Source organism: Nuphar pumila, chromosome 9, assembly GCF_984573655.1.
Source record: "Nuphar pumila chromosome 9, dmNupPumi1.hap1.1, whole genome shotgun sequence".
NCBI lineage: Eukaryota > Viridiplantae > Streptophyta > Magnoliopsida > Nymphaeales > Nymphaeaceae > Nuphar > Nuphar pumila.
This window is the reverse complement of record NC_143257.1, coordinates 611,584-625,278: the sequence shown is the minus strand read 5'-3', so window position 1 is coordinate 625,278 and position 13,695 is coordinate 611,584. Positions and strand designations below refer to the sequence as shown.

At 41.0% G+C, this 13,695-nt stretch overlaps 1 protein-coding gene across 1 annotated transcript; it reads right to left on the bottom strand.

Annotated features, from left to right (window-relative positions):
• Positions 1–1,155: 1,155 nt before the first annotated feature.
• Positions 1,156–11,842, bottom strand: LOC149828120 (uncharacterized). The gene is made up of 5 exons (XM_090016765.1): positions 11,526–11,842; positions 10,904–11,015; positions 10,273–10,387; positions 2,339–3,283; positions 1,156–1,663 (listed from the first exon to the last, which is right to left on the bottom strand). Exons 1-5 carry the CDS (start codon positions 11,713–11,715, stop codon positions 1,343–1,345), a joined length of 1,683 nt encoding a protein of 560 aa, XP_089872891.1. The 5' UTR covers positions 11,716–11,842; the 3' UTR covers positions 1,156–1,342.
• Positions 11,843–13,695: the final 1,853 nt, after the last annotated feature.

The following is a 13,695-nucleotide window of genomic DNA, read 5'->3' as shown; positions in this document are numbered from 1 at the left end:
GGCCCTTTCATCCCCCACACAGTTAACGGATCGGGCTTGTTGGGCCCGATTGGGGCCTTCTTGTTATCTAATCGAGCCGAGACCAGGCTGACTTTATTCGAGGCCTGAGCTGCAAAGTGCAGCCCGAGACCGACCCGTTTGAGGCTGGTTACCAAAAGCCCGACGGACATCCCGGACCAATGGCCATGGCTAATGGTATTATGGTACAAGCTGCTGGTTTGGTTTTTACAAGTGTCTTGTTAAGTTGTCCATCGCTCAGCTCGTTTAAGCCTGGCCCGGGTTCGTCTATGAGGGTGAATGAGTTGATACCGGACATTAAGCCCAAGTTCCTCAATGTCAACATAAACGAACCGATTTTGATGAGGCAACAGAGCTCAAAGCTTATGCACAAGCTTTTTTTTTCTCATCAAAATAGAAGCTTTGGCTAGGGTGGAGCCGAGCCTTGAGCTCACTCATGTTTGACCAAAGCAAAGCTCAAACCCTCTCTTTCTGAACTAAGCCAAGCTCGACAAGCCAGGCTCTAGCTCACCACATTTGCAGCCCTACCTGAGCTAAAACTGTCAGTGGAATGAGTAGGTGTTAGGTGTGACCAGCCCAAACTTAGGTATCCAAACTATATACCCTAATACTGGATCCAGTAAAGAAAGAAAGAGATTAACAGCTTTCATTGTTTTACATGCCAAAAAGATAAAAGTTTGGATCTGATCCAAATCCAAGCATAGATTTGACATAAATTCTAATCTAAATCCAAAAAAAAAAAAACAGTCAAGAAAATCCAAATACAATGCAAACCCACATTCACATTTGGTTTTCACCACATACACTAGGAAATACTACATCAGATTCAGGTCGGATATCTGGCCAAACCTGATCTTTTTTACCCTTTAATTGTTTACATGTATGTTTTAAAAAGTACTTTTCTAACATGAAAAGTGCACCTTCAACATCAAAAGAAGCTTGCTTTTCATATTAAAACAAAATAGCGATATTTTGTTCAGTCATCGTCCTCTAATGCATCTTTGTTCAGAATTTATGGGACATTGAAAAGACGAGGAAGATAACAACTCGATATTTGGAAGTTACAATATGTCACAATACGTGTAAATCATTGCTTTTAGTTTACCCCCTTTGCACAAATGATGAAAAGATTCGTGTAGCATATGCATAGCATTAAAAATAGAGGGCTGCAAATATAACCCAGCAGCCATCCCGGTTCATACAGACAAAAATGTCCCCAGAATGCTCACTATGTAGAAGATATCCATCATCTCTGAACGAAAGCAAGGTTACTTTCAAACAACACCCAGCACTGCACAAGCTGTGTGCGGGCCAGGGGACGATATTAGAAGCGGTTTTCTCTGATTTCTGGGTTATGAAGCCAATTAGCGCTGCTTCTCCCGTGCGTACTTCCAGGCTGACCTGCAGGGGATGACCGACCCCCTTTTTCACTGCCTAGATCGTCTTCCATTTCACTTATGTCCAAGCAGAGGTTATTGTTGTTAACACTCTGTTCTGAACTAGCATTGCTGCTCGTGGCAAGGGGCGAGTCCGAAATACTGACAGGCCTGCTTCTTGCAGGCCCAGACCTGACGCTGTACATAGAGGAAGCGGGAATGTTCGTCATAAGAGGCCTTAAGCCCCCAGGAATGCTGCGGCGTATATCCTGCAAAACCAAAATTCCGTAACCAAGGCATATGAAAGAATGAAAGCGGGAACTAATACACAAGCCATCTCATCACTCTCCTTCCTAGACAACATGAGAAAGCCAAATTGGCCAGGTGGGAGAGCAACAGTGTCTTGGACTTTGCCAATAGTCACCTCAGTCCCACATACCCGCTCTTCTACTACAGTACTGTGACAAAACAAAGAGGGACTGCACTGCAGGAGAATTTAGCTAAGTGTATCAACTAAAACGCAAACTAGCACAAGAACAAACCAGAACTGAATGCATTTATGTGTGACACAATTGTTTACCTCTTCTCCACTGATCTATATTGTCTACGTTTTTCCTTAGCATAAAGTTGCAGCACATCATGCACATTAGAATATATGCATATAATCATATAAATTAAGTCATAATACAGAAACAGGGAGACCTTAAAGCATGTCGCCATGAAAGCAACCAAGGCTAATACTTCTTAACACATCTTAACAGAAACGAGCATAAAATGCCACACAAAAATTGTGGATATATTTTCATTGGAAACCAGGTAAGCGTAACAAACTATCTAATTCTACAACTAGTACCAAGAGTATGAAAATTTGATTGTTAGTTCCTAAAATAGAAACAAATGTTTATGATGCACCAAAAGAAGATCAAGGATAGAGAGAGATGTACCATGTGCCTCAAGGCCATGTCCAATGATTTCTTTGAAAGTGTCCTGCCAAAGCCTGTGCTATCTGGAGAAGACTTTCCCAAGGGATTATTTTGGGAAGATCGTTGATCATCTTGCCTTGGAGGTGCCAATCTCCGCAAATTTATCACTCTCTCAACCATCTTGCTCCCGATTACAACCGGGCTAACGCTATCACCGCCATTGGAATGTAATCTACTTGATGTAGAAGTTGAGCTACCATGGTTCTGACTACCAGTTGTCGGAACCCTCCCTCTCAAACCAGTAGGAGAGCATGATTGCCTTCTTGGCCTGCCATTTGAACTGGCCTCAGATGCACCAGATTTGACAGAACTCGGTGCTCCAGGTCTACCTCTAGAGGCTGAAACTGGCCTTTCAGGCATCGATGTCCTTAAATTTGGAGGAGCATCTAGTGAGAAACCAGGCATCTCTGAAGGCTGCCATGGTCTGGATCTTACTGTAGGAGAAGTACCGCGTGAGGGCACAGGATTTTTTGTTGTTGTAGATCTGGACTTGGTAACTGAAGATGATCGAACAGGTGGACCTGAATTATTGGACACGGTCGATGGTGTTGATGGTCGTCTTGTCGGGGTGGCTGGCCTTGAGGATGATTTAGAGGGAAGTGTAGGCCTGGCTGTTGGTGTGGATGATCTAGCAGAAGGCATGGAGGGTCTTGCAGAAGCAGCCATTGGTTTTGTTGACGGTAAGGTTGACCTTGAGGTGGGAGTGGAAGGCCTGGTGGGCTTAGTGGCTGCTGGCAGGGTAGATCGTCCAGTTGGTGTTGACGGCCTAGATGCCATTGAACTTGTGCTTGCTGATGAAGATGGCCTGCGTAGACCAGAACTTGATGTGTTCAAGGCAGAGGATGAGATCGGTTGCCTTGACATTGAATTGCCTCGTGGAACTGATTCAGGTTGAGGAACAGATAACTGCATCCATAAGAAATGTGAGTGGGCAGCAACATAAACAAAAATGCAAAATATTATCAATCCAGGATGCAATCCTAGAAAAATTTAAGGCTCTGTTTGGGAGTGGGTGTTGGGATGGATATCAGAGGGGCAATGAAAGTATTGATGATATCTCCAGATTTTACATCTTTGCAGGGATGGAGACAGGGATGGCAGTGGACCGGGGCGAGGGCGGGGGACAAGGTCCACCCCCGCCCCGTCTCAAAATCCCGAACCTCCATCCCCGCATGGGGATGGATTTTAACCTCCATCCCCGTTTCATGTCCTCCATCCCCGGTCCAAACAGGGGTGAGGCAGGGCGGAGCCCCGTTTACCCTCGGTCTATAGTCATCCCTTGAAGGATTGGGGACAGGGCAGGGCAAGGTGGGGATTGGGACAGGGACGGGGCAGGGGAAAGCGTAAGTCCATTCCCACCTCCATCCCCGTACGGGAATAGATTTTAACCTTCATCCCCGCCTCCATCCCCGGTCCAAACGGGGCAAGGCAGGGCAGAGCCCCGTTGTCCCCCGGTCCACTGTCATCCCTAGATGGAGTTGACATCTGCGTTTTACAATGCCATAGTCCCTCCATTTTCCGCTCTTCATCCCAAAACCGGGTCACCAAAAGGCAGAGACAGACAGGGATTCATAAATCCCCATTGCCTCTCCAAATATGGACTCTCAAACAGAGATAAGAGAAAAGAATTCAAATAACCTAGCATGCAACTTTTGGTTAACTGCTCAAGCAATCAATGGCCTGGCAATTTTCCTTACAAACTTCAAGGATTTTACAAATTGCCTTAGATTTATTTCTTATCATGTTTTTTTCTCGGGTTTGAGCCTGTCACATAGGGATGGGTGCCGGTACAGGGTACGACAAGCGATTTTCTAAAAATGATAGGTACAGGAGTATGGCTATATAAATATATATGTGCACAACTACATTATGTTTTACAAAATGCTATACACAAGGAGTAGTAGACTACAAATAAGAACTAAAGGTCCAAAACATGCTAAATATATAAATTAACTAACAATTAATAATAATAATAGTATACAATTAACATTGGACTAGTTTATATCTCGAGTGTTATCTATGTGTTAATTGGACCATGAAATGGATAAAATGGGTCAAGTCCAAAACTCAGTTGACCCATACCCGCAGTACCCAAGTACCAATGCGGGTATGACACAATTATGAGGGAACTGTAGCAGTACCCATGTTACATAGGTTTCAATATAGCTTCTTCTTCTTCTTCTTCCTCCCTTGCCTCTCATATATCACTTCATGTTATGACAAAGGGGTTACTCAATCCACTAGTTGAGAATTAGTGGCATATCTTATCTTTTTTTATATATATCTTGTCTTACCTATTTTTCACCTCTTTTTTTTTTGATAGGCAAGCTGGGGTTAGACAGACCCCCACCAGTTAAACATCGGTACCATTGGGTTTTGAACTTGCAATATCCCCAACACAAGGTGACGTGAACTAACAGCTCCTACCTATTTTTCACCTCTCTTGCCACAAATTTTTTCTCTCCCTTTTATCTCCTTTGAGTATAAAATGAGGAATACAAACTGTTTTTCTTATATATATATATATATATATATAGTTGTTTCACATATCTAATTTTTCAAAGGTCGATGTGCCTGAAACTTTGTACTCATGTCCGACATCAACATCTATATTATTGTCTAGGTAACATAGCCAATTAATATCACCCTCTTGCATGTCAGAGAGAGAGAGAGAGAGTAACAAATATCACTAAAAGAGTGTTAGTCTCCAATAAGTTGTCACTAGTTCTAAATAACTAAATAGGCTTGATGAAAGAGTATGAAGTCTGATTCGAGTGCACTTATCACTTTAAATCAAAGACAAAGCCAGAATGGAGCCTTGTTCTAAGAAAACAATTTGGTGATGAACCCATTACCAAAAACCAAGGTGATGGCGTGGCTTATCTAAAATGGAAAATCCCTTAATCAGGAAAGTGAGCATAGATGGCATCACCATATTGCCATTAGGTTCACTCTTAAGGGTAACCTATACCTATTTGGTAGATGTTAAATCTTTAGATCCTCCCTTGTACACTTTGGTAGAAGGATATTAGTTGGTACCAAGGAGAGCAATACACAGAGACTACTCACATAATTATTGTGAGTTTTTTATTCTTTAGATTAAATGCCCCTTAGAAGGGCATTTTTTACCTTTTTAGTTAGCTGTTAGGGCTAGCTCAACTAGCCGTTGGGACTAGATCAACGGCGAGTTGAGCCCTCTTCCTCTCCTCTTTGGCGGTATGATGAACAACGGCTAGTTGGGACTAGCTGTTGGGGTTCCTCCCCTATTTATGCTTCTCCCAAGCATTTGCTATCAATAAAATTTATTACTTTTATTCTTTGTGTTTTGGCCCTGACTCTTGTGATAATGTGAAATGTATTTGCCCTTAGTGGCTTGTGTTATTTTCCCATAGAGGCTTTTGTATTTGTGTTCTTTGATTCCATTACATGGTCTCAGAGCCAATAGACTTTTTTATCCTTTTCAACACATCACCGTCTTGAAAGCTAGTGTTTGTGGACTTGGATCATTGTTGGTTCATCCTCCGATTTGTGTGAAGTGATTGTGGTTGCTGTATCACTCATCTTCTTAAATATAGCGCATGGTTATCTTATTTAGCTCTCTTTTCTCATTTTCTCACCATGGCCGATCAAGAATCCAAGATTGAACTCTTTTTCAAGCTAAATGGAGACAACTATTTGATGTGGGCCACCGCAATGGAGAACCACCTCAAGGTACAAAAAGTATGGGGATATGTTAGTGGCACGATGCTCGAGCCACAACTCAAGCTTACTAAAAGAGATGGAGATCAAATCAAAGCCATTGATGGGGAAGAGATAGAAAAAGCTATTCTTGAGTATCAAACTAATATGGAGGATTGGAAAAGTGAAAATGTCAAAATTTTGGTATGGTTTATGAACAATGTCAAGATCAATATTTGTGTTAAGCTTGCAAAATTCAAGAAAGCAGGTGAAGCATGGATCTTTCTTAAGGGAATGTACACTCAAAAAGACTTGGCGCGACAATATTTCCTTCAAGATAAATTTGATCTACCAACCAAGGGGACATGAGTGTGTGGGATTATTATAGTGCTTTATCTCCTTTATGAGATGAATTGGCACTTCTTGAACCAAGGTGAGAAAGAGCGGCCATTGAGATGTGTCAAAGACAAATAGAGACGAAACACTTCTTCCAATTTCTTCATGGACTTCATCCAAAATTTGAGCAAGTGAGAGCTTCACTCCTACATCGATCGCCTCCTTCTCTAAACGAAGCTCTTACAAAAATATGCTAAGAAAAGACTCGTCTTGGCATGACTAAAGGAGAAAATGATGTGTTTGTAGTTTCTAGACCGGGAAGCAATATGAAGACTTACAAACCTCCTCATTTTAGGAGGCAAAATAATGGTGGAAGTAGAAGAATTATTTGTCATTTTTGTAATGAACCGGGGCATATCAAGCTGGAATGCCCAAAGTTAAAAAAGAAGGTGCAGTCTTTTGGAGATCTCTCAACCAAAAAGATTGAAGATTCAAGCAAAAAGAGTGATCTTAAAGAATTATCTATAGCTCAATCGGTGGAGGCTCTCCAACAATTTCTAAAGCTATGTCACACGGACTCGGCTCCAAGGTCGCTGCACCCGCGTCGACACGCACCGACACGGGTGCGGACACGGGTGCGGCTCGGACTCGGTCAACTCGACCCTGGGTGCGGTCAACGCACCCAGGGTCATTTTGGTCCATTTTTTTGGAAATTTTTTTTTTTTTGAATTTTTTTTTTAAATTTTCTGGGCTACAGCTGTAAGGAAAAAAACCTGTACACTTTCAAGTTTTCAGTGTATGAAGAAAGTGCCCAAAAGTGAATTATTCCTGTATGAAGAAAGTGTACAGAATGCCTTCACAACTCATCACCTGTCCCCTAATGGGCACAACTTTGACCGAGTCTTATATATATATATATATATATTATTTTATTTTTAATATATATATATAGCCGAGTCCCCGTGTCCAAAATTTTTGAAATTGCGCCGCACCCGTGTCGCACCCGCACCCGCACCCATGTGACATAGTTCTAAAGTCATCTTCTTCCACCATCGACGTGATTTCCTCCTCATCTACACCCAGTTTGTCTTCTTGGATCTTAGACTCGAGTGCTTCTTTCACAGGACTCCAAATGAGGCCCTTCTTTCTAACACATGCACCTACTCATACTTTTCTTGTGTTTCTATGAGACATCTTTACAAATTAAAGGAATTAAAAATTTGGAAAATATCTTTAAAAAAATTTTAAAAAAAATCAAAAGTTAAAATTATTCCTAAATTGAATTTAAACCTACTTTTGGCTTCTCAAATTTTCGATTATGGATGTAAGATTTCCTTATATAAAGGTTGATCCATGCAGGATCTCTAGTCAGGGAAGCTTATTGGGCAAGGACATAGAAGAGGGAATCTTTACTATACATGGACTTTTTATCTATTCCTAAATCTTTTTGTAATCATGCCAAAGAAAAGGATATTTTAATATGGCATCAAAGATTAGAACATCCAAGTGTATCTAAATTAATTCTTTTTCTTTTTTTTTTAAATATTGTAATAAAAAAAAGTTTATGAATATATTCTTGAAAAAATGAAATCCTTATTTTTTTCTAATAGATCATTTATCCCCAAAATACCTTTTCAGTTGGTGCATTCCGATGTGTGGGGTCCTACTCCAATCATGTCAAAAGAAAGGTGTTTTTATTATGTGATATTTATAGCTGATTCACTAGATATACATGGATTCACTTCCTTAGGCTTAAATCGGATGTTTTTGCATGTTTTAAAGAACTTCATAATCTAATCGAAAATCAATTTCAAACCAATATTTTCTTATTTCATTCCAACTCGCCCAACGGCTAGTTGAGCCCTCTTCCTCTCCTCTTTGTGTATATATAGGGGGTTCCACACCTATTTGTTTATGTTTCTCCCAAGCATTTGTTATCAATAAAATTTATTCTTTGCGCTTTGGCCCATAGTGACTCTTGTGATATTGTGATCTTTTGTATTTGCCCTTAGTGGCTTGTGTTATCTGCCCTTAGAGGCTTTTGATTTGTGTTCTTTGATTCCATTACACCTCCCATGCAATTTTTTCCCAGTCCTAAAGGAAAACCATCAAACAGAAACAAAGAGATGTCAAGATCACGGATGAATAGCAATTCAGATTTAAGCTCATAGATATAGCATATTTTAGCACAAAAATTATTAAGGAGCAGACAAGAAATATCCAGACATTGGACAAATTGGAAATGGGTCTACAGTCTCCACAGCAGGTGCAAAGCTACAGGTGTATAATTTGATCTTGATCTATTTAGCAAAGAGACTTGATGAGCCCAAACAAGTCTACCAGCACATGTTATTTGAATTGAAAGAGTTTGACAAATATTGTTCTTTTACCATTTTACATTGTTGATTATCCTAGTAGCCACTAGATAGGAATTGCTAAACCACAATGAAGTGTTAACAACGAATATGATTTTGAAATCATTCATTGTGAAGGAGAATCCATCGACTAAACCCATGGTCAATATTATATTTATACTGATAAGAGTAAAGAAAAAAAGATGCCAAATATGCCTCTGTATGGTTCAATCTGAAAAATGTGATTGATGGTTTTCCACCACAATAAGAACTGCTATCATCCAATAAAATTTTGCACCACGATAAGAACGTTTATAAGTACCAAGAGATTACTGGTAGTGATTCAAATTGAAGACTAAATGAGAAGAAATCATCACAAGCATAGTCACTAAATTGTCAGTCATAAACTTATAAAGAGCAAAGGAAAAAATGCTTTGTGGCACAATGTTGAAGAACAACGTGAAGAATGTGAGTTTCAACATTTTGGAATCTAAACTAATTAACCACAAGAATTACATTTGATTCCTTCTCCTACAGTGAAGTTAAGACCTCAAGAGTGTACACTAGAAACATTTGAAAGCTGAAACCATTCAAGTGCGTCATATGAGAATCTATATATAGAAAGGCCTGACAAGCAATGTTATAATAAGCATAACATAAGGCATACTGGAAGGGTCTAAGATATAGCTTTATCGTACCATACCATGTCATACTGTAGGATACCATGGTGTATCATACGATCCATAAAGATGTGTGTGTGTGTGGAGAGAGAGAGAGACCATGAAGAGAAACAAAATTCATTTGAATAGTCAAACTGTAATATTAAGAAGACCTTATTATGAAACAAATAGAACATGAAGAAATATGTAGAAAATAGCAAATAACACGAGATATGCATATGCTTGCCTGCATATGATTCTTTTAAAAATAGCAACAACATGAATCATCAAGCAAAGTATTGTGGATGTTCAGTAACATTTTAGCTACTCCATTTACTAATATACAAGAAGAGTGAGCAGTTGGAGCATAGAACCACATATAGATGTCAATGAATATCGTCTATGGAAAGATATGCAGTGTGAGGAAACATGGTCCAAGTTACCAAAAAGGCAAGTTATCACCATATTCATCACATTGGATTTACCATGTATGCTTGGTGCAGCCACATTCTGAAATAACTGAGACCATATATCCGAATAAATAGAAGCAGATTACTGGACATAAGCTTCACTGAACAAACTACTAGAGGCCCTCGAGTTAAGAGAATTTCCAAAGTGTCATACATGGCATAGTGCCAACGTGCTAGAACTAGAAAATGCCGATGATGTTGTCAGGTAAAGTTTTTCTCCTAGATTTAGTCATGGAACATAATCGATATAAGATGAACTTGCACTTGTGAGCATGAATACTACAACTAGCAAGCAAACTTTAACTAGAACTATGGGTTATCATATATTAGTTTTGCAACAACTACTTTGAACATTCAGAAACAACAGCATTAGAAATAAGACATAGATGAGTACATACCCTAGATTTAAGTGTAGCTGGACGAACTTTAGGTGTCCCAATCTGACCAATTGTAGGTCCATGTGATTCCTTATCCAGTAAAGGAAAAAGAGGCGTTCCAGGTGGTGTAAGAAGCCTGTGGCAACAAAGACCCCTTGATAATTCATACACAGCACCTTAACAGGCAACATAAACAGAAAACTATTACAAAGTATCACAAAACTCTGGATGAAACTGTCTATGGAGGATGATGATGCAAAAGCACCTGCACAGTGGCATCCATGTTCTGGATATACAAACTAAGTGATTTTGTTCGGATAGACCAAGCTGTGTCATGTTTTCATTATAAAATTGAGTAAATTCCATAAAACAAACAGTAAATTTTTAAAATGCAGGTAGCGCTTTCCATCAAATAAATAACTCTATTGCTAGCTTCAGGGAAGGTAACTAAGATACAGACAGCTAGCCCGCCTTTAAGTGCAACAAGAATGTTATGGTAAAATAATTTTCCCTTGATCAGGGAGGAATACTCTCCGACATAATGTAATCATTGACGGTCTCCCTAAATTAAATATAATTTCTGGGCAATGACCGTAGAATCCAAGCTACTGGACCAATGCAAATCGTGTAACAAAAGGCGCACGGCCCTTACCAATCATAATCATTCTTCTCCCCTTCTGAGTTCAGGAAATCATCAGGCCCGACCTTGCGTGGAGCTGTTGATGTTGCCATCTTGAAAGTGGGCGAAGTGCCAGGCTTCGAACCTGGAAAAGCAGATAGTAACGATTTGAACATTCGCAAGAACAACACAGCAGCAGAGGAACGCTAATCTAATAATCAAATAGCAAGCAACCACTTCTCATCACCAAAGAGTGTCCGAACCAGTGCTAAATAACGATCATAACAACCAGACAGGAAAGGGGAAAGAAAAAGCCAAAGCATCTTATCAAGCCAGAGTGTTAGAATTTACAGTATCTGTTGAAATATAAGCAAGAAATCATGCAATCAGAAACCGGCCACTCTGATATACTCTCCAAAACTCAAATACAGCTGCAAACCAAAAATGCATGACGATAACAAATCGCTTCCTCTAATTAAAACAAGGTATCACGTAGAAGTTCATCCTTGTACATTTCAAGGACCAGATCTAGGCCTTCAAACGCGGGATTTATCCTCAAAACATCAAAACTACCAAAAAAAGCATTCGACGCCCAGTCAAATAGAAGGAAGCGGAAACAAGGAAGGGAGCTAAAGAACGAAGGATCTAATCTTGCCTAAGGAAGGATAGAACTCGTCCGTGTGGTGCAGAAGCAGGCTGCTTCTCTCCTTTTCGCGCTTCCGCATCTCGAGGAACAAGGACAGCTCCTCTTCCTTCTCCTTCATCACGCTGCTGAGCTTCATCCCCGACCTCGGATGCAAGGACGCCTGCATTTTGGAGTCCGGAGCCCTAAAACTTCGATTCATGGCCGACGATCGCGGTTAGCGCTAGAAAACCCTAGATTCCATGTACATTTCTATATACGGCAGGTTTTCGTGGAGTCTTCCTCAGGATCGTCCGGAGAGATCAACCGGCATTAGACCAGAAGCACGACGAAGAGATACATACAGAGGCGAGATCTGAAAGGAAGACTAGAACGGCACAGTGCTATAGAATCCGGAGGAAGCCTCAGAAATCTCCGGCGTCTCGTTGGAACTCCACCGGAAGGAGACAAAAGAGAGAGAGCGAGGTATTTCGAGTTTCTTCCGAGCCCTTCTCCCCCAGGCGGGTGCAGCGCCACTCCTAATTACTACGTTTCCCAATTTAAAACAAAAAATTAATTACTTAATGACAGTAGGTCCCAGCAAAGAAAGACCCTTTTTAGCACGCAATATTTACTAAAGTAACATTCTTGTTTTTACCGGCGGTTTTTTTTTTTCAAAAGGCATGCGCTGGGATTAGGCAGACCCCCACAGTTACTATTCAACGTACCACTGAAGTTTTGAACCTGCAACCCACCACAGGGAGACATGCATTGACAGCTCTCGGAGCCCCGGTTGGTAATTGGCTGGTTTGTTACTCAGACAAGCAAAGTTTGTTACAAAAGCTGTAGCACTAGAAGAGTTAGCTGAGCTAAATTGAGTCCAAGCCAAGCTGACACACTCGAGTCAAATTGAGAAGACACAAGACAGTGTGCTGTGTCAAGCATGACAATGACACGCTATGCGTGATCATCTTCGGCCTGTCTGGTAGGAGCAACTAGTGCATGTCACCTTGTGTTGGGACGTTGCAGGTTCAAAATTCAATGGTGTAGTTATATAATTGGTAGGAGTCTGCCTAACCCGAGCTTGCTTTTCTAAAAAACAAAATGTTATTCGTGATCTCTTGCCGATCTCGTGCCCGGTCGGGGAGGTATGAAACATTATGATATGGTCATTGTTTCAGCCCGTGGGCCAACCACATGCACAGCTTCAGCACCACCGTCCGTCTCTAATGGGGCCAAGGACAATAGCAATATATATAGCATCTTTTTCTCTTGTTTGTTCTCTTTGTTTTTTCCCTTACAATCAAGAAAAACCATTTCACTTACTCGCAAGTGGTATCCCATGTGGGTAAGCGGGGTCCTATGTCAAGGCCCAGTATCGAATCCCTCTGCCACATAGCCTTGCCGCAGAAATGTACAAGCAAATCACATTCATTTACATTATCAGAGCATTCTCGTAAATTATTTAGGGAAGCAGTGGCCATTTTGAAAAGAAAAAAAAAAAAACTTCCTTTTAAGTTATGGTACTTGTCTCTCTCTCTCTCTCTTCTGTGGCTTTGGCACATGCTGCCCGCGGCCTTGACTCTCGCGACCAAACTTCTTCCGGCGCTCCTGATTGCACAAATATTTGTGCATTAAGCATCTGATCACCCTCCATCTTGAAAACAAGCTAAGGCCTGTGCCTGATGGAGGGCGACGAGGCGCTTAATGCATAAATTTTGTGACATGTGATTGCACTCGATCCGGACTCCCGGCTCTAGCCTGACCTTGCCAGAGGATCAACATCTTCACGAGAGGAAGGCGAAATGACCAAAGTAGGCCAATTCAGAATGACGGATACTGACGTAACTGAAAGGGCTCTCTGGTCATTTTAACACCTTCTCTGGTCATTATGATTGCACGAAGCCTACGCTGATTTCCCTCGGGAAGAGGATTTTCGACAGACCCTACGGCGATGATCTGACGGCACAGAAGCGATGCGTTGAAGCCCATCAACGTCAGGGATGGTTGCGGCTCAAAAATGTTGCCTTCCCCGCTCTAGGGCTGGCATTTCAAGATATTACGATGGGTTAGGCGTCCTATTATGTGTTGTCACAGGGATACTCCAGGTATCCCGTGTCGTGTCTTTTTGTATATGCTCTTACTATAAAATTACATAAAATAGCGTATCCTGTGTTCTTTTAGCCGTGTCCATAGGACGTAA

Excerpts from the sequence above, each read along its gene's own strand:
- LOC149828120 (XM_090016765.1), bottom strand. The coding sequence starts at position 11,715 with ATGAATCGAAGTTTTAGGGCTCCGGACTCCAAAATGCAGGCGTCCTTG. Across the intron at positions 11,016-11,525 it reads CGAGTTCTATCCTTCCTTAG|GTTCGAAGCCTGGCACTTCG; the intron begins GCAAGATTAGAT and ends CTGCTTTTCCAG. Across the intron at positions 1,664-2,338 it reads ACATGGCCTTGAGGCACATG|GATATACGCCGCAGCATTCC; the intron begins GTACATCTCTCT and ends TTGGTTTTGCAG.